The sequence below is a fragment of the Anabrus simplex genome, chromosome 1 (genome assembly GCF_040414725.1).
Source record: "Anabrus simplex isolate iqAnaSimp1 chromosome 1, ASM4041472v1, whole genome shotgun sequence".
NCBI lineage: Eukaryota > Metazoa > Arthropoda > Insecta > Orthoptera > Tettigoniidae > Anabrus > Anabrus simplex.
The window spans coordinates 45814710-45837330 of record NC_090265.1 but is presented as its reverse complement, the minus strand read 5'-3'; the positions used below and the strand labels follow the sequence as shown (position 1 = coordinate 45837330).

The window sequence follows — 22621 nt, the reverse complement described above, 5'->3', positions numbered from 1 at the left end:
CGTGAAAGTCTACGTCTTAAGATGTCCACTTTGAACTTGGCAACTATTGCCACCGCAGGTGGGATTATATTTTGATAAAGATGTGTGAGTGTTGGTTTAACAAGTCTTTTACACGTTCTAGTGTATGTACATATGAGTTTTCAAGAAGTAAAGATTGCATATGGTACACTAATTATGAACTTAATGGCATCCAAGTGACATTGAAATTGTTCTTCATCTCGTCAGACGGAGTGTTACAAAGCAACATAAGAAACACTGTATAGAGGAGCTGTACCAAGATTAGCTCTGAGTGAGTGATTTCTGGATATCAGCGATAATTGAGGAAATCCCGGGAATACGGATGTAGTCAACAAATTATTGAAGAGTGAGATTACAGTAGAAATACGGTGTATCATCACATCTCTATGCTGTGGTGTCTTCGTATGTCTCACATTTGAACTACATAATGGTTTACAGCCAGCAGAACTTTCTCCTCCGTGTTGTATGGATGGAACATCAGTCAAGATGGTGGGCTGTGCTTGTGTTGGCTCGTCATCAGGTGTAATGATCATTTAAATAAAGGCCATAGACGAAACCTCACTTATATATATAAAAGTATTTTCTTGACATTATTATTGATATTTGTATTATTATACCAATCCAAGTGCATGCACAGGATTTCTCTTCTCTTATATACAAACGTAACATATACTTGCAAATTATTTTCCATACAATCACTAGTTAGAATAAAAAAATATTGTTTTAATAGATGAACTCATTTATGCATTTGCATATGAAAGTGGCTCAATAGTGTGTACCATGAATAAACCCCAAAAATAATTTTCCTCCTTTCTGAAAAATTGCTGACTTGTTGGTTAAGTCCTTATTCTGCGGAGGTCATAATTTACCAAAACTTGCTTTTCCAGCCCAAAGCATCTACTGTAATATGTCAGTATGTATTATCATTCTAGAAGCCCGTCCAACTGTTAAGAACCTCAGCTCTTGCTGTCAGTTTCTCTGAGGCTGAGTATGCATGTCCTGTCTGGTTCAGCTCAGCCCATACGAAGCGGGTGGATACAACCCTTAATGAAATATGCAGAATAGTTACTGGATGTATGAAACCTACTCCCACTGACAAACTTTACTGCTTGGCTGGTACTGCTTCTCCAGACATTCGGCAACAAGTTTTTGCAAGGCAAGAGAGATCGATGGTGGATCTTACAAACACCCACCCATTATTTGTGCATCGACCTCCACCTTGAAGTCTAAAGTCCAGGAAACGTTTCTTCAATGTCTCCAAGGCTCTGGATAAACCAACAAGAATAGCGCATTGTGATATGTGGCGAGCAAGAATGGAGCATCTTTCTGACTGGATGGTGCCTTCTGAATCTCAACCGCCTGGTCATCATTTGGAATGAACAACCTGGAAGGTTTGAGGATAACCTAAAAAATGGGGTTATTTGAAAGATCAGTCGGACTTCTATGACTTCGGAGAGCAACAAACCACCCAAAACATTTATGACTGTCAGTCCTGCCCTGTTCGTTGTACATTTCAAGACTTGATTCAAGCCACTGAAGAGGGAAATGCTGTTGCCCATTTCTGGGCAGACATTGTGTGAAACCTATTTGCGATATCAGATGTACTTTGTTTTGTTTGTATATAATACCTTATATATATAAGGTTTTATTCAACATTCTGACACGAAATAAAATAAATAAATAAATAAATAAATAAATAAATAAATAAATAAATAAATAAATAAATAAATAAATAAATAAATAAATAATTCTAGAGGTAAGAAAAGTACTGGTCAGGTATTTGGAAGGAGAGTTTAGGTCACTGTTTCGTAATTAAACATACTTAGAAAAATTAGGAGATGGAACTCGCATAGGAACCAAGATGGTTTGGAACCTAGTTAGGCCCACAACCGCTCTTCTTCTTCCGCTTCTTCCGCTTCTTCTTTCTTATTCCTCTTCAACTGGTATTCATTGTGCAACGGTGAAACTACGACAGAAGGCGTTTTATTTCATTTTTCAGGGCTGATTTCATTGTCCCTGATGCCTCCGCGGCTCAGGCGGCAGCGCGCCGGTCTCTCACTACTGAGTCCCGTGGTTAAAATTCTAATCACTCCATGTGAGATTTTTGCTGAAGAAAGCGGAGGCGGGACAGTTTTTTCTCTGAATACTCCGATTTCCCTTGGCATCTTTCATTTCAGCAACACTCTCCAGTATCATTTCGTTTCACCTGTCAGTAATCATTACTCCAGAGGAGTGCTACAAGCTTCGACAGCCGGCACAATGCCTATCCTCGCCGCTAGATGGGGCCTTCATCCATTCCATTTCTGACCTGGTCGAGTGACTGGAAACAGGCTGTGAATTTTCATTTCGTTTTTCCTAGCTCATACTTGTTCCTTAGAAACTGAAAACAATAACTTGCTTCCACTCTGTCTCTGCAGCCCTTTGAGCTGACCATTCACAAACAAGGAAATTAACAGCTATCTTGTACAGAATCGATATTATTTTAATCAGTACAGTAAGCCATTCCGGCAACGTCAAAGAACACTGAAATCTACTGTAAAATTAGCAGGTACTGAACTAGCAGAACAATTAGACAGAACCGGAGAAGGCAAGCAACAATTGCACGAGTCTTCCCGCCTGAAATGGGGAGACAGTTGCACACTCTTGTGTCTGTGCATCGGGGATCCATACACGCAAACTCGACACTTTGCACCGTTTCATTCGCCTACCCATTTGTTATCCTGCAGCAAACTGCGAGAGAGACCTGTACCTATAGCAAGTCAATGCGCAGACGTATTTTTCCAGGATTGGTTGCATGAACACTCTAAGGACATGAGTATTCTCATAGTTCTCTCAATTTCCTCGTTAACGGCCGGTGACTCTAACATTAAGCAGTACCACACCCGAGAGTAATCAGACTTATGACTGTCTACAGTCGCCTCAGTTGTTACCAATAGCATGCTTGCTTCGTCTGTGAAAGTCCACGTGAAGTTCTTCAAAAGTGTGCCGGTTCTGGGGCCGGCTCGCTTGTCAAGTCTCCAGTGTTGCACGGCTGCACGCCGTTCTGTCAAGTGTCGCTCCTCGCTGTCACTAGCTGTATAGCTGAAACGGAGTTGACAACGCTGTGTATCTAGTCGGGGAAATCCAGACACTCCGCATTCAACGAATGTAAACACAGCCGGCCAGCTAGGCTTGAAAAGTGTGACAGTCGTTAACGAGTAAACTGCAATAACTATGCCTGGCACTCGAGGTCACCCTAATTTAATCCTATAGTTCTCATTGGGGATGCTGCCAAGAGGTAGGTGTGCGCCCTGGGCCCTGCTCCGAACAATATCCAAGCATGTTAGGAGGTTATGCAAGGATCAGTATTGCCCTTCAATTCTCGCAGCACCTTCTGGACTTCATGTCTCACTTTCATCGCCACTGTCACTGGGACGAAAGGAGGTGATACACTCTATTAGCCAGGTAACTATAATTTAACTGCTCATTAGTGTATGTTTTGTTTAATCCATTTGACCATATATCGTACAATATTCGCATTAATCGATGTGTACGTAGAGGCCCTTGGATTCAATTCACGGCCACTCAAGGAATTTTATTTCGGACTGGGCGGTCTCAGATAAGGTGCTGTATGATGCGAGTGGCAGGAGATATAATCACAAAGGGAAAACCATACGGTTGACTATGTGGTTACACTGACTATATAACTGCATGCCATCTGGCTGGATAGCAGTCTTCATGACAAGCGAAGGGCTGCTGCTGAGAGGGCTTTAATGAGCTGTATGTGCCATGGTACTTTTGCTTTTTATCCGATATAACGAAGTGATCGTTGAGGCAAATGAGAACCTGTGAGTGATCCTGAAAAAAACATTGTATTCTTACTGAAGCTTTTCTGTAGGTTTCAGAATGTGGACTTACCTCGTGAAGTGAAATTCACTAATAGTTGTAACCCACGCCCCGTTCGATATATTCAGCCCATTAAGTGCCTTGAACTATTGTCCAGCCAAATGGACTGCAGATATTGGAGTGTTCTGTGATCAATGTACTGGCCTCCTCGTCCATATTCCTTGGCTTTCTTCGAAGTTCACTGCTTCTCAAATGGCACATCTGCTCAGTTAACGTGACTAGGCTAAGTAAACACATACCCTAAGTCCATGATTGAAATTCCTTGACAAGTTGAAATTTCACGCACGGTCCCTTAACTGCACGCCCACCAGAACTGAAACTATTACGCTAATAAATATTTTTTTCTGAATATATCATTATGGCCGTGAATGCCTTACAGTCATATGTGTAGTTCTTACTATATGCAAATGGCTTCATTTATGAAACTCGCGTGGAAGGACTCAAAACGAATTTCAGGTAATATCCGTTTATATGCTAGCTGCACAATCCTCGGTTACACCTCGAATGAGAGTAGCAACGTAGGTGCCACTGAAGTGAGTTCAGTTAGTTTAAGCTTTATCCAACGGAATTCGATGAAATTTAGCTGTGGATAATTACCTCATTTAACAGACAGGATATAGCCGCAGTAACATGTACATTTTTATGATGTTGCAAAATACCGAAACCCTAAATTATCTTAGGCAATCATCAGCCTTTTTTAAGAGTACCGAGCTCGATAGCTGCAATCGCTTACTTGCGGCCAGTATCCGGTATTCGGGAGGGAGTGGGTTCGTATCCCACTGTCAGCAGCCCTGAAGATGGTTTTCCGTGGTTTACCATTTTCACACCAGGAAAATGCTGGGGCTGTACCTTAATTAAGACCAAGGCCGCTTCCTTCCCAATTCTAGCCCTTTCCTGTCCATCGTCGCCGTAAGACCTATCTGTGTTGGTGCGACGTAAAGCAACTTGCTTAAGCTAGAGTGTTTAGTAGGTACTTGCGGAGGTTTGCTGGATACCAAGGATGACTCACACGTAGAAACATAACTATAAACAGGAGACAACAAATGTCCATAACTTGTATATTTAATTGTAGTTAGTTTTCGACATTATACTTTGCATGGAACACATTTCACTAAAATAGTCTCAGGAAAATATTTTTTGCGATGTAGAAGTGATAACCTTTGCGCGCTTTTGTTCTCACCAGAATTGTATACACTCATTGTTTCGAGATAATGTTAGAAAAGTTTATTAGTTAATAAAATTTATCTCTCTTACTCGTAATGATCAACTTTAAGATTATCTAGAAAAGCAGAGATACCATGTGGAGACTGGCCAATGTCATAATCTACCCCATCCTGAGGTTGTGCAGCTGTCTTCAGGTATAGCCTCGTTGGAGCTGAACTGCATGTTCATCGTCGCCATAAGACCTATCTGTGTCGGCGCGACGTAAAGCCCGTAGCAAAAAAAAACAAAAAAAAACTGCATGTTCCTATTTAAAGACATAACTGCCCTCCTGCCATTCTTAAATTTATGACAATACCGGGAATCGAACGCAGGCATCCGAGAACGGTAGCTAATAGTACTATCGATTACGCTACGGAATCTTTCCCATGAGGCACTTACTTACTTATCCGGCGCTACAGCCCTGTGTGAGCCTTGGCCTCTTCTACGATAGTCCGCCATCTACTTCTATCCTGAGCGGCTGGTCTCCATGGGCGGATGTTCATTGCCCTCAAGTCGGCTTCAACTTCATCGCTCCATCTATTACGGGGCCTTCCTTGTCGCCGTCTTTTATCTACTCGGGATTTAACTACTTTTCTTGGCATTCGATCTTCCTCCATTATTTCCACAAGGCCAAGCCATCGCAATCTCTGTGCCTTAATAAAGCTAACTATATCCTCCTGGTCTAATATGTTCTGTATTTCAGCATTCGTCCTTATCCTCCAACCATTCTAGTCTTGAATTGGGCCATATATTCGTCTAATAATATTTCTTTCAAATATTCTTAATTTATTTGCATCATCAACTAAAAGGTTCCAGGCTTCTGAGCCACATGTCACTACAGGTCTAATAAGGGTCTTAAATTTTTTAAATTTTGTAGATTTATACAATAGACGAGATTTAAATAATGTAATATTTGCATGATAGGCCCTGTTTCCAGCTATTATTCTACGATGTATCTCCTCACTTATTCTATTATTGTTTGTCAACATGGTTCCCAAATACTCAAAACTTCGTACATTATCAAAATTGTGCCTATTTATTGTCAGACTGTGTTGACTTATTCTGCCCTCTATAACAGTCACATGCATATACTTGGATTTACTGTCATTCACCTCCAATCCCATCCGTTTTCCTGCTTCCTCCAATTCAAGAAATATTTCCTCGAAATATATATCATTCCTGGCCATTAACACTACATCATCTGCATACCCACAAATTTGTTTAGATTTATATACAATATTTCCGGTATCCATTATTTTTTCAAGGACTTGGTTAATTGCCAGATTAAATAAAGTAGCTGAGAGTGCATCACCTTGTCTGACTCCTGGATTAAGAGTAAACTCATTTCCAATTCTTCCATCCACCATCACCTTTGCCCTTACTTCTCCTAAAGTGATTCTGAACATCCTAATAAGTTTCTACGGCATTCCTATTGTCTCCATGCATTCATATAGCTTATCCTTGTATATACTGTCAAATGCTTGTCTAAATTCTTCAACCAACATATGTAGATCTATATTATGCTCATAGCATTTTTCCATCGTTTGACGTACCATCCCATGAGGCACTATGATTGTGAATTATCGACAGTGAATACTTGACTGGGGAAGAGCTCATGCATTCGAACATTTTGACGGCTGCTGTGAATACTGAGGACAGAAATAAAAATAAGGAAATATTACGATTGGGTCCGCCTCTGTGGTGTAGTGGTTGATGTGAGTAGCTGCTACCGTCGGAGGGCCGGGTTTGATTTCCGGCTCTGCCACGGAATATGAAAAGTGGAGCGAGGGCTGGAACGGGGTCCACTCAGCCTCGGGAGGTCAACTGAGTAGAGGGATTTCGATTCCTACTTTAGCCATCTTCGAAGTGGATTGATGCGGTTCATCCACTTCTCCTCCAGGAAAATGCCGGGATGGTACCTGGCTTAAAGTCACGGCTGCCTCCTTCCCTCTTCCTTGTCTATCACTTCCAAACCTCCCATCCCCCAGGAGGCCCCTGTTCAGCATAATAGGTGAGGCCATCTAGCCGAGGAACTGGCCCTCTTCTCCGGTTGTGTCCCCCGAACCAAAGTCTCACGCTCCAGGACATTTCCCTAGAGAAGTCAGAGGTGGGATTCCTCGCTGAGTTTAACGAGCGGTAAACGCATTAAGACAAGAAAAATACCATGTCTATAAGTACGGGCCGTGAAAGCATCAATGGCAACAAAAATAAATGGTCCAAGCGAAACACATTGAGCCATAGGAAGTCGGAGTACCATACTCCATTGAACAGATGATAAGAGAAAGTACAAGGAGAGGAAGAAGGTTATAAGAAATGTATGGAATAAAAAATAGCTGACAAAATAAAGGAATATTTGTACAGATAAGACTGACAAGGAACGGATATTATATTAGTTATAAAAGCAAGTTATGTTTCAGCACAATCTGTCAATAAGCAGTATTCTAGATATAGCGGTTTTATATATTGTCAGTAAGTGATCTTTACTATGCAGATAACTTTGGTAGTGAGTTACATGTTGAGATAAATAGACCTAATGAACCATGAGTATGAACATTTACTGCTATGTAAATACTAATATCAGTGAACAGAAGTTGACATACCATAGATACTGGTAAATGTCTGTAACGCTGATGTAAATTAGAGGGCAGAACCAGACTTATTTGTGCAGTATACAAGCCTAGATTTATTCACGTTCTATATATTTCCACCCAAATTGAATTTTACTTGTATGTTCAGTAATTGGTCAGTTTATTTTGTAACCACCATGTGTTTTGTTGTTTACTATTGCGGCAGAGTAAAGTAATGTTGTTTCCTATTTACTCCGATGCACTGCACAGTTGGCCCTGTTAAAATGTTCCACAACGGTATAAAATTCATGATACAGTTTCATTACACCCATTAAAAGAAGTTTCTATTCGTTATCACAACCACGATCACTGCGCAACCCACTAATTTTGAATACTTGATCATTAACATAACGTAGAAATGTTCTATTTAATTGTGGTCGATATAATCGAACAATATGTCTGAATAAACCATTATGTTGACCACGTGTCTCTCCAGTATCTTTAGGCTAATACATAGGCAGCAGTTTTCTTCCAACTCATAGGCTTTTAACCCTTTATAAGTTGCTGATAAATATATTTACCACTTGGAGTATTGTGTAAAAATGTTAATAAGGTAATAGCCTACCTCATCTGGTCTTAACTCTCGAATATGGATCGTGCTGGGAGCCGTATAGAGTTGGTTTAATAAATTCCCTATAATTCGTTCAAATGAGAGCGGTTTTGTAAATGGGAATAAGAGAAATACCATTAATTGGAAAAGTGTAGTCTTTGTAAGAGCTACACGGGAAGGGATACCTGGAGTAGTGTTAGAAATAGGTTGGAACATCTCTCGTACTTATCAACTATAAAATTAGGACCATGAACCAGAATACGGATGTGGAAAACTTTTCCTTCGTAAACAGGACCATAAGGAACTGGAATAAATTACCTGCAGCAGTCTTTTATAGATACCCTCCCGGTACCAAACGTTTAAGAAGTGAAAAGTAAAAGTTCATAAATGACGGACACTGAATTGGTGATTACCTGCACATTTTTCAATGTCTGACTGTTTTTCACCTGTTCCTGTTATACTTGGGCCATGATGCAAAATGATATTTGATTTTAAATATGTGACCATGGATTTACATGCCTTCATACAACAAAGAGACCACTGACATATTCGATCTAATGAAGGCTTATACAGTTTTATCTCAACTTAATTATCAGTGGTACTGTTAATTTATTGATATCAATTTATTTTATTATTAAGGTTCTTGTTGTTATTGCTATTTTATTTTTTCAGTTCGTTTATCCTACTAGGGACCACGGGGCTCTTATTAACTCTTAGCTATGGTCTTCTGATTTTTTCTTGGCTCAGAACGCTTTAATTTTCAGACTGTGCGCCTGCTTCCTTCCATCCTTCCACTTACGTATGGGGGTTACTGGACTTTTCTTGCTTGTAAGACACTGTGGGAAGATTCCCTGTCGGTACTAGGCCTATGGCCCGTTCTTTGTGGTCTCTAATGGGATCTGTAGTTCTTCTAGGTCTGATTTTACGGAGGAGATCCTTCTGGGAAGGTGGGGCATTGCTGCCCGAATAAACTGACTGTTTTATGTTCATAATCATTGTTCAACGTCGTCTTTTTGAATTTTAGTCAGTGGATTGCTTTGGAACTATTTTTTGAATTTGACATGTCGGCATAGGAAAATGAACGCAAGGAAAATTGTTCCGATAGACTGCATATCACCGTGTGTCTGGGAGGCGTGACCAGTCTTAGGGAAAATAATGGATAGGAACGACGTTGTGGGATACGAGGCGTTTCTCGCACACCGTCGATATTTTAATCTCTCCAAGCCCTTTACTGAATGGCCACCGCCCTGGGTTCCGAGTTCAATTCCTAGCTGATCTGGGACTTTGGCCGTGTCACGTTAATTCCTCTTTCAGAGGGACTGGGTGTTTATCTTTGTCTCAATTGAAGGGTCGGGGGCAAAAACCAGGTAAGTCACTTTTTCATCGAAATTGAGATATTGTTACAATCCGCTTCAGAGTGATCATTCGCATCTATTGAGAGGTCGGAAATGGAAAACAAGCAGGCGAGTCAGGCGAAATTAGCACTCAAAGTTTCGCTATTAGGAGAAAGAACTAGGGAAGTCAAGCACAAAACTTGCTTTTCCTCAAGTTGTACAAATATTGACTCTCCTGGTTTTTCCCCTGGCCCAACAATTCACACATCTCCGTATGCATATAACACATCAAACTACCACTCAAACACCCTACAGTGACTATATCCCTCCACACAGCGTCGATGTCAAGAAGGGCATCCCTCCGTAAAACAGGGCGAAGTATATGAGTACATCAGAGTTTACACCCGCGATCTCGCCAGTGTTTGGGAAAAGTGTGGAAGAAGAATAAGAAATAAAACAAATAGTTTCATACTTCATTCGCTACTGAAGTCCATCCTCTCTATTTGCATATTCTCACTGAATAACTGACATGTCACTGTTGTATCAAGCAGCGTTCCCGAACTCAAATTGAAGAAGAAAGGGCAACGGGGAAAACAATACGCTGCAGTACAACCATACACTCCTCACTCACCTTGGTTCTCCAAATGGAATGTTTGTCGCTTTTATGTCATTTCTCTTATTCGCATGAGATTCAATCACGACAGTTTTGCAAACCATTACTGCCGGATAGGATTTTAAAACTCGCCTTACTGTTCCTGTGACCGCCAAGCAATCGCCGACCTCAAGCACATTTTTTCTCGTGCCGTCATTATAATGTGCAGCAAAAATGTAGTAACAACTTTACTTTCATTCACCTTCCAACTACCACTCAGCATACAGTGCATTTTATCGTCCCAGCAACCGGAGGAGTATAATGCAATCGCCATATTCTTGAAAGACACCGATTTAAGACTATAAAGTTTACCGTGCTACAACTTTGGGCAAAGTAACTAAACGTACTACAGTTACAGTGTTTAAATTTCTTCTTTCTCTCTCTCTCTCTCTCTCCCTCTCTCTCTGTGTTTGAGTATTCCGTAAGGACTCAGAGCTATTAATACAACGTAATCCAAGTACAGTATTATGGAATATTCATACGCATGTATGCATTCTAAGTGTATACTGTATTTACTGTTTATGTTTTGTATTCCATTGTCTTTTTAGCTGGCTGTTTGGTCTGGTACCTAAGTCAATAAAGGAAAAAATTAATAGCGTACATTTGTGTATATCTTACCATAAATTGTATTAATTCCTCAGAGAACTTATTTCATGTTCTTTCAAAATATTCCAGTAAAATTTTGACTTTGTTTCTAAATGAGTGTATGTATTTCGTTCCACAGAACTACCCAACAGCCAGGTGGCCCACATGGACGTGGTCAACTCCGGGCTGGAGGCACTGGACAACGAGGCGGTAGGAAACGCTCAGATCGAGTCCTTACGTCTCATGAGCAACCGCATTCAGTACGTGGGGGAGCGAACGTTCGCGTGAGTAAAGTCATCTTCTTTAACTCTGTCTCCTTGTTAGCAAGATGTATACTTACTGGTCCGTCGTTACAACCCTTCGGTAGACAAACTTCTCACTGCATCTTTTTGAAATTAAGATGATTCCTACCCTAATGATCAAACAATCCTCAGAATTGTAACCCCGCTAACTCAACTTCCGAGTACTCGAGATTCCGTATAACACGACAAGTTGACAAGCACTATTATTCCACCTTTTTTTAACTGATAAATGATTTTCGCTGGATATGCAGCACATTACCCTTGAATCAGTTAAGGGGTTCCGACACCTTTCAACATAAAAAAATGGAGTGTATATTCTTTTTCCGCAACGCTGGAAATTAGTACTTGAAGGGAACTTAGTATGGCAAACACATTATTCCTTAATCATACGCACCTATTTAGAAATCGTACAAACCTATGCCATTATATATAATTAGTTATTTAAAATGGTAATGTACCATGGCCACTCTTTTTTCCATTTATCTGATAATTTCCAAACACATGAACATTTTTCTATGTTTATTTGTCATTATAATTAGTAATGTTAAAGCCTATTATCAGTGAAGTCCATCAAGTATAAATATTTTTTCATGCAGTTATTTTCAAACCGCTCATTTTTTCATTAACTTACATTTGATTTTTTTAATACTTAACCAATGAAGATAACTCAATAATTCTAGTGTAGCCTCTTATTTCCTTATGGAATGACACGCTTACAAAATGTTATCTTACTATCTTATAAACCTTCACAGTTATCAGAGAAACAGTTCTGAAAAACAAAAGTTACAGGAAAAGAGCAAGAAACTTACCGATAAAGGGCTTGCTTGGGTGACAGGTCTTCACGTTTCTTCACGTTCTCCGAAAGTATTGGAGATATTAACAAACATCTTGCACCGATATAAAGAGAAAAATGAAATTTTAAATTAAATAAATAAATTGAAACATCGCATTTTTGGTCAGTCAAAGGTGTTGGCCCCCCCCTTTAAGAGCTAGACAGTAATAGTCTACTGTAATTTCACCTAAACACTGCGAAGAGTATAGGTACACTATGGACGTTTTGTTTCTCCATCTCTTACATGGCGAAGCTGCACGAAGACGAAATGTGTGCGATAGATAATGAAACATCACATTTTCTTTCCTACAAAGAAATAGTTATTTCTTCAGTATTTTATTCAAGTTTCTTTCTAATTCATAACAATTGTTTTAGGATAAGTTGTACTTTTCCCTATCCTGAATTGTACTAGAACTTTCATTAGTTAACGTGTAGTAAAATATGATGAGTTGTGACTAACTCACCCCTTATTGCGTAAAACTCGACATTTCGGAAACTCGACACCCTCTCAGTCCACATTAGGTCCAGTTCGCGGGAATATAATGTATTAGCGCTGTGGTGAATTTTGCATTGAAGGTTAACCAATGAAAAATTTAAAATGTAGCATCGGGTCATAATGTTCTCCTTCAAAATGTTCAAGCAGAAATCTTAATATTTTAACCGTAGCAGGGCGTTTCACTTGGTTTAGATATTTAGTGTATACATTTATTCCATTATTACTGTTAATTGATTGTTAATTTTTCTATTAACTATTATAATAACTGTGACAATCAGCAATATTTTACTCATTTATATTTTTAATATATTAGAGGCTCAATGTAACGTACGCTACGTTCATGAGTCAGTAAGTTTATAGGCTTGTATAAATATAATAATATTATTGATGGTGTATGCTGTTAATAAGTGCATTTTTTAATTAAATTTTATCCTTGGCTGCAAGTCAACGAAGAAAATAGTTCTGATGGACTGCTTGGGGGCGTGGCCAGTCTTAAGGAAAATAATGGATAGGAAGAGCATTATGACATACGAGATTTTGTTTCTTCGACGACGATGTGTATAATCTAATCTTTAATTATCTTAGGAACGAGAGTATAGAATTTTCCTTCTCTAATGCAGAATATACATTACACTATACAAAGATCCATTCGGGGTTTTACAGTTACTAGTACAGCATTTACCTGTACTTCTACAGGATTCATAGTCGAAATGACTGGAGTTATATGCGAACAATTGTGCAAGCAGCTCTAGTACCGCCGCCGCAATTTGTATCACTGCAATGCCGGCCGAGTGTAACGATAGTACTGATCCAGTCTATTTACCTCCATATAGCCTACCACATGTATATTTCGAACCGCTGTAAGTTACCGCTACTGATACGCCTACCTCTTACGGCGCCAGGCTGTGGGATCCATAAATCCATTATAATAAAATCTTCAAATTATCGTGTTTCCTGTATTTTACTTTCGTCTTGTACATCCTCCCAACGACGAAGACGTATTCTTTATTACTGTTCTTAATGCTGACGTTGGGATGCCAAAGAATGAATTACCTCATTCTTTCTGAATGGGCCTGCTTGCGTTCCTCTGTCCAAGGGACACAGTGTCTTCTCTCCGGTTGTTCGTCTCGGTTTAGCCCGTTTGTCGTAATACTTTTTTCGAAAAATACCTCTGTCAAAGTCGTCTTCCGGTTTCATCTGTAGTTATTGTAGGTCTTCTTTGGTGTTTGTAAACCAAGGCATCGTGGATTTAGGTTTTGAATCAAATAGATCTGTTTGGTCAAACTGTTTCCATCCGTTCGTGTGAGGTGACCGTAAAAATAGTGCCCGTCTTTCGTTGATCGTGTTCGTAATTTTCTCTAATTTGTTATAGACTTGCTTATTGGATCTTTCTTTTTTGTTGATGCCATTCCTGTTGTTGTATTCCATGATACCCATAATTACTCTGCGCTTATTTTCCTCCAGCTTCGAGGGGCACTTTATTGGCATTTATGGATAGGGTTTCGAATGAATGCATAACTACTGGCTTCAGAACCGTTCCATTGTGACCTATCTTAGTATTTTGAGGCGGGCATTTTTGTTGTAGGTCGTGCGTGACGTTTGGTAGGCTATTTCAAGTTTGCGTATTCGTTCCCTAAGTGCTTCCTTGTCCAGTCCGTTTTTCATGAACATCTCACACAGGTACTTAAATTTTTCTACTCGCCCGATGTCCCCGTATTTCGTCCGAAGTTTTTGTGGTGCTTATTTGATGTTTGTCATTACTTCCATTTTTCAAACGATATCTGCAGGACAGTATGTTCAGCGATTTATATACTTTTTTTGCTTGTGACTTTACGTCGCACCGACACAGATATTTCTAATGGCAACCATGGGATAGGAAAAGGCTAGGAGTTGGAAGGAATCGGCCATGGCTTTAATCAATCTACAGCCCCAGCATTTGCGTGGTGGGAAAATGAGAAACCACGGAAAACCATCTTCAGCGCTGCCGACATTGGGATTCAAGCCCACTATCTATCGGATGCAACCTCACAGCCGCATGCCACTAACCGCACGGCCATCTCGCCCGGTGATTTATATTATTATTATTTTTGAAGTATTTCAAAAAATTACATTTATCAGCAAGCAAATCGGGTTTTGGGAAAGAAGGAAGAAACGATCTGTGAAGTGAATATGTTAAGTATTTCCTGATACTTGTTTGATGAAGTAAAAGTGCTAGAAGTTCAGATGCAAACATGCAAGGACCTGAACTAACTGAATATTAGAGTAATAACCACCTTCGCAGAACACTAAGGTGACGCAGTTGTCGCAGCTGTTCCTAACGTTGCATAATTTATTGTCTTTGTGCTGTCAGTTTGATAGAATTATTTGCGTATCGTTCTTTTCCATCTGTCCCTATATCAAACTTCGTGTAAGAAAATAAAATGTACACATTATCATTACATCCAATTACTGTCTTTTAGATATTGGAGCATTATTTTATTTTGTTGGAACCACATGGCATCGGAATACGGTTTAAGAAATGTATTTCCATTAAAACGCACTTTCTTGATTATGTGATTATACGAAGAACAAACGAAAATACATTTCCAAATAAACAAAGAACATTTCTCATTTAGCAGTTGGCCTGAGCACAGCTGATCTTCTTCGATCTGGTATTTACTTAGTTGATAATATCAAGAAGTTAAGAAAAGAAAGGTAATAAGAATAAAAATTCAAAGAGTGAGAAGAAAGCAGAGAAAGCCCGGAAATGCAAATAAAAATCAAAAAGCGAAAAAGAACAATAGGGAAGAGGGCAGAGGAGAAGATAACAAAATAAGAATGAGAAATATCGAAGGAAAATGGAGTAAAAAAAGTGGAAAGAAAGAAAAAGGATGAAGAAACCAAAGAAGGAATAAAAGGAATGAAGAAGGAAAGTAAGTAATTATAAAAGTAAGTTAAAGAAAAGTAAGAACGAAAGGTCAGAAAAGGATATAGAGGAGAAAGAGGGGAGAACGGAAGAAAAACGAAGAACGGATAGGTATAAAAGAAATGAAGAACGAAAGAGGAAGTGAGGATGGAATGTATAAATAAAGGTAGGAAGAAATAAGAAATTAAAGAAAGAAGAGAAAAAATAAGAAAACGAGCGAGCGGCTACGTGTCTCGACTCGCATAGCTGTCAGCTTCCATTCTAGGGATACTGAGTTCGAACCCCACAGCCGGCAGCACTGAAGATGGTATTCCGTAGTTTCCCATTTTGACACCAGGCGAAAGAGAAGATTTACCTTAATTACGACCATTCACGCCTCTTTTCCAATCCTAAGCATGCCCTGTCCCATCGTCATCATATGACCTGTCTTTGTCAGTGCAATGTAAAATAAATTTAAAATAAATGTGAAAAATAATCCAATTACTCGCTCATTATCTCAGGTAATTTGTAATTCTTTTTCAATCAATTCCATGTCTAGACCTGTTCTTTCCCTCTCGCTCAAGAAATGAAGAAAGGAAAGATGGTAAGAATAAAAATTCAAAGAGTGAGAATAGAACTGAGAAAGGAGGAAAAGGCAAATAAAAATCAAAGAGCGAAAAGGGAATAGAAAGAGGGAAGAGAGAAGGGAAGAAGAGAAAAAATAAGAAACTTTTTTTTATTCTTTCAATCTGCTCTTCATTTGGTCCCCTAATCGTATATACAGGCTGGTCGTGAACAACGTTAACCGGGTATTTGAGGGTTAGGGGGTTGGTCACACTGATAAATAAATGAAAAATAATTAGATATCTCACGCCATTGTCATTTTACCAACTGCTGAAGTTAGCCAATCACATCGCTTTGCGAGGCGATGTTTCTAAATCTGCACGTGGCTTACGACCGGCTTGAGAGCGCTAATAGAAGAAGTAAAATATTTTTCTCAACATGTTTTTCAATTACGAGAATGGCGAGTTCTTCGTTTCCCCTGACGACGTATCGTTAGTTGTTTTAATGTTATGGAGATCATCATGAGTTCCTCAGCAAGTGCTGAGATATCATATCTAGTAAAATGATAAATATGTTTTACTATCTCACCAAACTTCCCACAAAGTCAGCCTGAACGGAAAACAATCAGCATTAGTGAATAAAAATGGATGGCCTGGATTTAAAGAACCTCAAAGTTAAGACATTTATTTCTCTATTTCTGCTGCCTCTTATTACTTTTCTCCTCTTCTTTCTCGTAGTGGAACAAATGGCTTGGAGTTAAGACGTGCTAGCCCGGGTTCTGATTACTCAAGAAATCCTGTAGGATTAAAGCATTACGGGACCTGGATGCACCCTGCTTAGCCCCGAGGCCAGACGGGAGAGAGAGAGTAAGGTAAAAGGAAGAGAATTACTCCCCTCTACGTCCCAAATACCCTTCATATGAAAGTAGTGTAAATTGTGAAAGACAGTCTTTCTCTGTTCAAAATAGAAAATAAAACTTTCCTCCATAAAACCGCAGCTCGAGATATTTGTAAGTGATTCTCTTTAGGGATCTACGAAATGGTAATGGAGACTTTGAATTGTGTCAGTGAATCACATGCAGAGATTTCCACTAATATTTTAAGTGCACAGGTTCAATCCCGCTAGGGGTAGTCGAAGTTTTGAAGGATATAGATTCGTTTAGCGGTTCACTCAGCGTCTCCATAGGCTCCGTGCGTATAGCAATGTGCTACTGCGGGTGGAAAGTACGAGAACTACTTAGGGCCACCTTCATCAACAGCTGATCATAAGAAGCTGGAATATGTGTGATGTTCACATACATATAGTCAATCATTTTACAGTTTCCCTCTGTCGTTGAATCCCTTTCTGTGTTTTTGTCTAAAGGCATTATTAGAATCTAAGAACACATTCAATATGTGTTGATCCGAACATGTTTGTGACGTAGATAGTCGCCGTGATGGATCACACTGGCATGAAGCGTGGAACCTTGTTTCTCTGTACATTAACTATCCCAAGCTTGGGTTTGTTTTTATTTTGACACAGTACATGATACCTAAGTATGTTTTTTCAACTAATTTATAATTCCCCCACCCTTACAATGAATATATCATCCTTCATAGTTTTGGCTTTACTCGATAAAACGACTACTGGCTGGGGATAACGCGAAAGCGAAACCCACTAAATAAATTAAGACGGAGAATAAGTAGAAGAAGAATAAGGATCATTTTACATTGCTGTCTTCAATTGATTATTCTTTTAATGGCATAAGGTTCGGGCAGAACTATATGCTTATTGTTGGATGCATTAATAGATACTGTGATACAAAAGTTTTCTTCACGACCTCATGAAATGTAAATTGTAAGAAGTAATTAGGGATTTATACATTTTAATTCATTACAAAATAACTCTTTACAACATGTAGTTTGACCATTTTACAAATAGGTTAACAATTAAAAACAATTTATTATTATTTATGTTCTATTTGCAAAGCAAGCTGCAGTAGGTAATCCTTATTGGAGCACACAAATCAGAATAAATACACATTTTATTGTATTGCCATAGTCTTAATTATATAGCCAGTATAATAATAATAATACTAATAATAATAATAATAATAATAATAATAATAATAATAATAATAATAATAATAATAATAATAATAATAATAATGTACCGTACTGTACTATAGACCAAAGTGTAAAATTTCGCAGTATTCCGTTACAACCTAACGAAATGGATTTGGAAAGGCAGTAGACACATATAATTACACAAATAGGTCTTCATTACGCAGTATCAATAGCTCATAGAAATAACGTATTTTTACACGCGTAAATTCATGTCCTCGTCCCGAGGTGGTACATTTCTTTTCAAGCACACCCCTAATGGAAATGAGCTGTATGCACCGTTTTTACCACATACCGACTCTCATGCCAATCTTAAGTTTCTGGCAGTGTCAGGATTCAAGCCCGGGCCACCGAGGAAGGCAGCCCGTAGCGCCAACCGTTATATTACAGAGGTGGACTTGATCATATTATAAATACAGAGACACAATATAAATAATCACTTATTGTCAACTTTAAGTGATACTGAACTTTCCTTCTCATGCATAACTTTTTATATTCATCCGGTTTCAATATCAGGAATTTCAATAGGTCCAACATCAAGCCTGAGCCTTTTATCAGAAGGCTTTTCCTCTACTCTCTTCCCCCTGTTGTAGTTCTCTTCCCCTAAGTTTGGGATGCGAGGTCGAGACCATTCACACGGTCGATCAGTATGCGAGGTGACATGTCCTGAACGAAATGAATAAACAGCAGCTGAAATATGCTTACATTTCATGGGAACAAATTTCATTCGCCCTCATGAAATAATAACGATTGTTACCAAGGCCTTCCTTATAAAACATGGTTATGTTTAAATTAATTAATATTTAAATATAAAATTAATTGCCTCTCTAGCAGCATTAACCTACGCTAACATGATACCGTATTAGAAATAGTCCAAGGATATTTTACTGAAGACAGCATTGTTGAATATGTACATGAACACTAATCTCGTTATCACCACTACTAATACATAAATTACTACTTTGCCTCTATCGTGAAATGGTGTGATATCTAGTGAACCAATGTTTCCTTCTGATCACATTTACAGTTATTACTCTGCTGCTATTTCCTCTGAACTGTTTTTCTTGTTAATTTATTATGTGCCCACTTTCTGCAAGTTTGTAATAACGTGGCCAATTGTTGTTGCATAAAACACTCTGAAATCCCACTGTTATTATTTAGGCGGCTATGGCAGCACGCGGTGAGACGACAGCAGATACGTGCGTGGTGAAACGCATTAACTTACAATGTTCACCACTCGTAGCGCAGCGGTGCATTTCTCCGATCAGCGCACGGAGCCTATACTGTAACAAAAATAACTACTCAGGCTTGCAAACCATTTAAAAGAATTTTAAATTTTGATTCTAGATGGCAGTTGCAACGTTCTTGTCGGCAGGTGACTTGATGTGCAAACTTAGCTGCCCTTACGACATAATCTTGGCTACCTAATATTGGATACAGATGAGAAGACCAAAACTCTACTACCAACGTACAACATACATAAGGGATACCTTTACATTTAGTATGCAAATACAGCTGCGACCTGAACAATGATGGGGTAGATAAGTAGATAAGTTCTAGAAAGAAATATAATAAGATATTTTCTACTGAAGCAATTTGGAAGGAAAAAGAGGGAAAATATACTTAGTTCAACAATTTATACATAGTTCTCTATGAACATGATTGACACTGGTTCAGACCTAATCATGGATTATTAACATTAATTTAGTTCAAATTCATTTACTTTTTGACAGCAAGCCATAACGTATGTTCCATGTTGCAACTGTAACCTGTCTGATCTTTTGCCATTGTGTTGTTCTCGCTCCATGTGTTGGATATTGTGATTAAGTTTTCTATCTGTAGTGCTAATAATACATAACTGTTTGTCATAGATAATGATACGGATCATTGTTGGAAACATAACTGGTTATGCAAAGGAATACATATCCTTAACTAATAACACCCCGAAGTCGCTCAAGGAACCCATTGGGAAGTGCTACTAACAAACTTTTAACAGTAAAGAGAGTATTTCGGAGACGACCATACTTGTGTAATTTATTCCAGAATTAGTATATTGCTATAATTGCTCCTATAAACAATGAGTATTCGAAGTTTTAATGGATTTTTAGTTTTAACAGTATTTTTCTTATTAATTGGTTATGTAAGTAAGAATGGACCCTGGAACGTTTTGACTTGCAACTATTTGATAGAAAGTCAAATTTTAATATGACATAACTCTATGTTTGATTAACTTTCTACGATTTCTGTATTACAAATAAAGATAAGAAAGTTATTTTTCATCATGTTCTATACATGGTATGACAGTAATATTGCATAGACCCATAGGAGTGAACAGACAAAGACATGTTAGGTAATGAACGGAGAATCGGTCGTTTAAGTGCTGTTAAATGTCGTCCATATAATTGCGTTTCAAAGAACATTTCAATTAATTCAAATGAAACAAGCGTGTATTCTTTTTAAAGCCCAACAAGGATAGGATTACTGAGAAAGAAGGGGCGTACGAGAGGATATTACTAATGAGGATTGTAATTGGATATACCTGCTGCTGCAGAGTAGTGAAGCGCCCAACTTTGATGAAACTCATTCCATTTATTAATTCATCCATCGCGGAGAGAGCATGCATGTGTTGGCATGTTAATCTGAGTTCGTTGAGTCCGATTATGACATAACTTGTTTAGCAGTAACTTCGTCGTGTAATCTGCAAATAATTATCTGAGAGATCTTGGGAACGTCATATCCAAACAAATTCACTTGATGGATGAGAGGTACAGCGTAAACAAATAGGGAGATGCGTGTCACCCTCGTCTCTAACTATTCAAAGGCTGTCCAGAAAGTGAGTAAATATCATTTCCTGCAGCATCAGGATGTTTTATGAATTGATGTGAATTTCATCGCAGTGGGCGTTTTTATTATCATTTAGAATGTATTTATTATTATTAAAATAATCATCCTACTGTACAGTGGATTTCCCTGTGGATGAGGACGTAGATTTTACCACAATATACGGTTAAGGAGGTTTACTTTCAGAGCGTCCTTAACTTGGGATTGTGCGTTGGAGACAACAATGCGTCTAGCTGAGTTTGCATATGACAGTGATCCAACTTAGTTGAATCAGTTTCCTCGCATTTATGTTTCTTATCTAACTTGCCTGGCCAAGTCCTACATTCAACTGACCCCATCGGTATTAGTTTTGAAATACCATGGGGTTTTTCATCGTCGTTCCCTTTCCCTCAATCGTCAACGGATCGGTTCTCATGCTTTTCTACTTCTGATTAGAGTTAAGAGGGAAAGATTGTCTAGTGGCACCTCCCGTTGATACCACTCCCACCATCAACACCACCATTCTTTCCTCTTCTCCTTCTTCTTCTTCCTTTCTAGCGTATTTTAATCCACTGCTGGATACAGGCCTCTTCTATATGCTTCCATCGTCTTCGGTCTTGAGCTACTTGGAACCAGCGTGTTCCAGCCAACAGCTTTATGTCATCGAGCCATCTCTTCTGGGGTCTTCCAATGCCTCTCTTGTGTTCCCAGGGTCTCCTGTGAGCAATCCTAGAGGTCCACACGTTCTAGTCTTGTCCAGATACGTGTCCTAGCCATTGCCATTTTAGTCTTGCTACTCTCTGTAGGATGTCTGTTACATTCGTTCTTCTTCTGATGTCTTCTGAACGGATCTTATCCCTAAGGCTGATCCCTGGCACCTGTCGCTCCATGGCTCGTTATGTTCGCTGAAGCTTGAGAGCACTTTCCTTCGTCAGAGTCATCGTTTCCAGACCGTAAGTAGTAACTGGCACCACTCAAGTATTATAAATCTTGGTCTTCAGGTTAACTGGAACATCCTTGTTGGTCAGGATGAATCTTAGTTTTCGGAATGCTATCCAACTCATGCCTACTCTGCGAGGAATTTCTGCACGTTCGTTGACCAATCAATCAATCAATCAATCAATCAATCAATCAATCAATCAATCAATCAATCAATCAATCAATCAATCAATCAATCAATCAATCAATCAATCAATCAATCAATCAATCAATCAATCAATCAATCAATACCGATCTGCATTTGATTGGTCAACCAACGTGCAGAAATTCCTCGCAGAATAGGTATGAGTCCTTTCCAAGTTTTATCTTGTGTCCTAGATAAATGTACTCATCGACAGCTTCTGTATATGGGTTTACCATTTTAAGTGATTGGCTGTCTCGGCTTAGTATTTTTGTTTTCTTCGTTTCGGCCTGATGTGGACCACGTTATTTCAACCGTTTGCATCCTTGAGCTTTAATTCTTCCCCAGTACTCACGCATTCTCGTTCTGTGAGCCTCCTTTCTTTCATCAGTCCACTGCTTGCCTGTTTTCAACTTTGGCCTTTCTAGGAAGCTCTTGTATCCCTGGACCTTTTTATGGAGAGGAGCACGTTTCTGGATGTCTTCGAGTGTGATTCCTATTTCTTGAAGGTCTTTTTCAACTTCGATAAATCAGGGTCCCTTGGTTTTCTTGTTAAGAAAATAGGAAAAGATCCTATTGGTCTGTCTCTGTGTGCTCATGCGTGCTATATGGCCATAAAAATTAATCCTCCTTTTCCGAATCGTGTC

General features: G+C 38.9%; 1 protein-coding gene across 1 annotated transcript in view; it reads left to right on the top strand.

The window, feature by feature from the left end:
• LOC136873803 (chaoptin) overlaps positions 1 to 22621 on the top strand; it is a 354515-nt gene that overhangs the window by 44477 nt on the left and 287417 nt on the right. The window contains exon 3 of the mRNA XM_068227078.1: positions 10994 to 11138. Within this exon, the coding sequence (XP_068083179.1) occupies positions 10994 to 11138 (145 nt within the window). The remainder of the gene's footprint in view (positions 1 to 10993; positions 11139 to 22621) is intronic.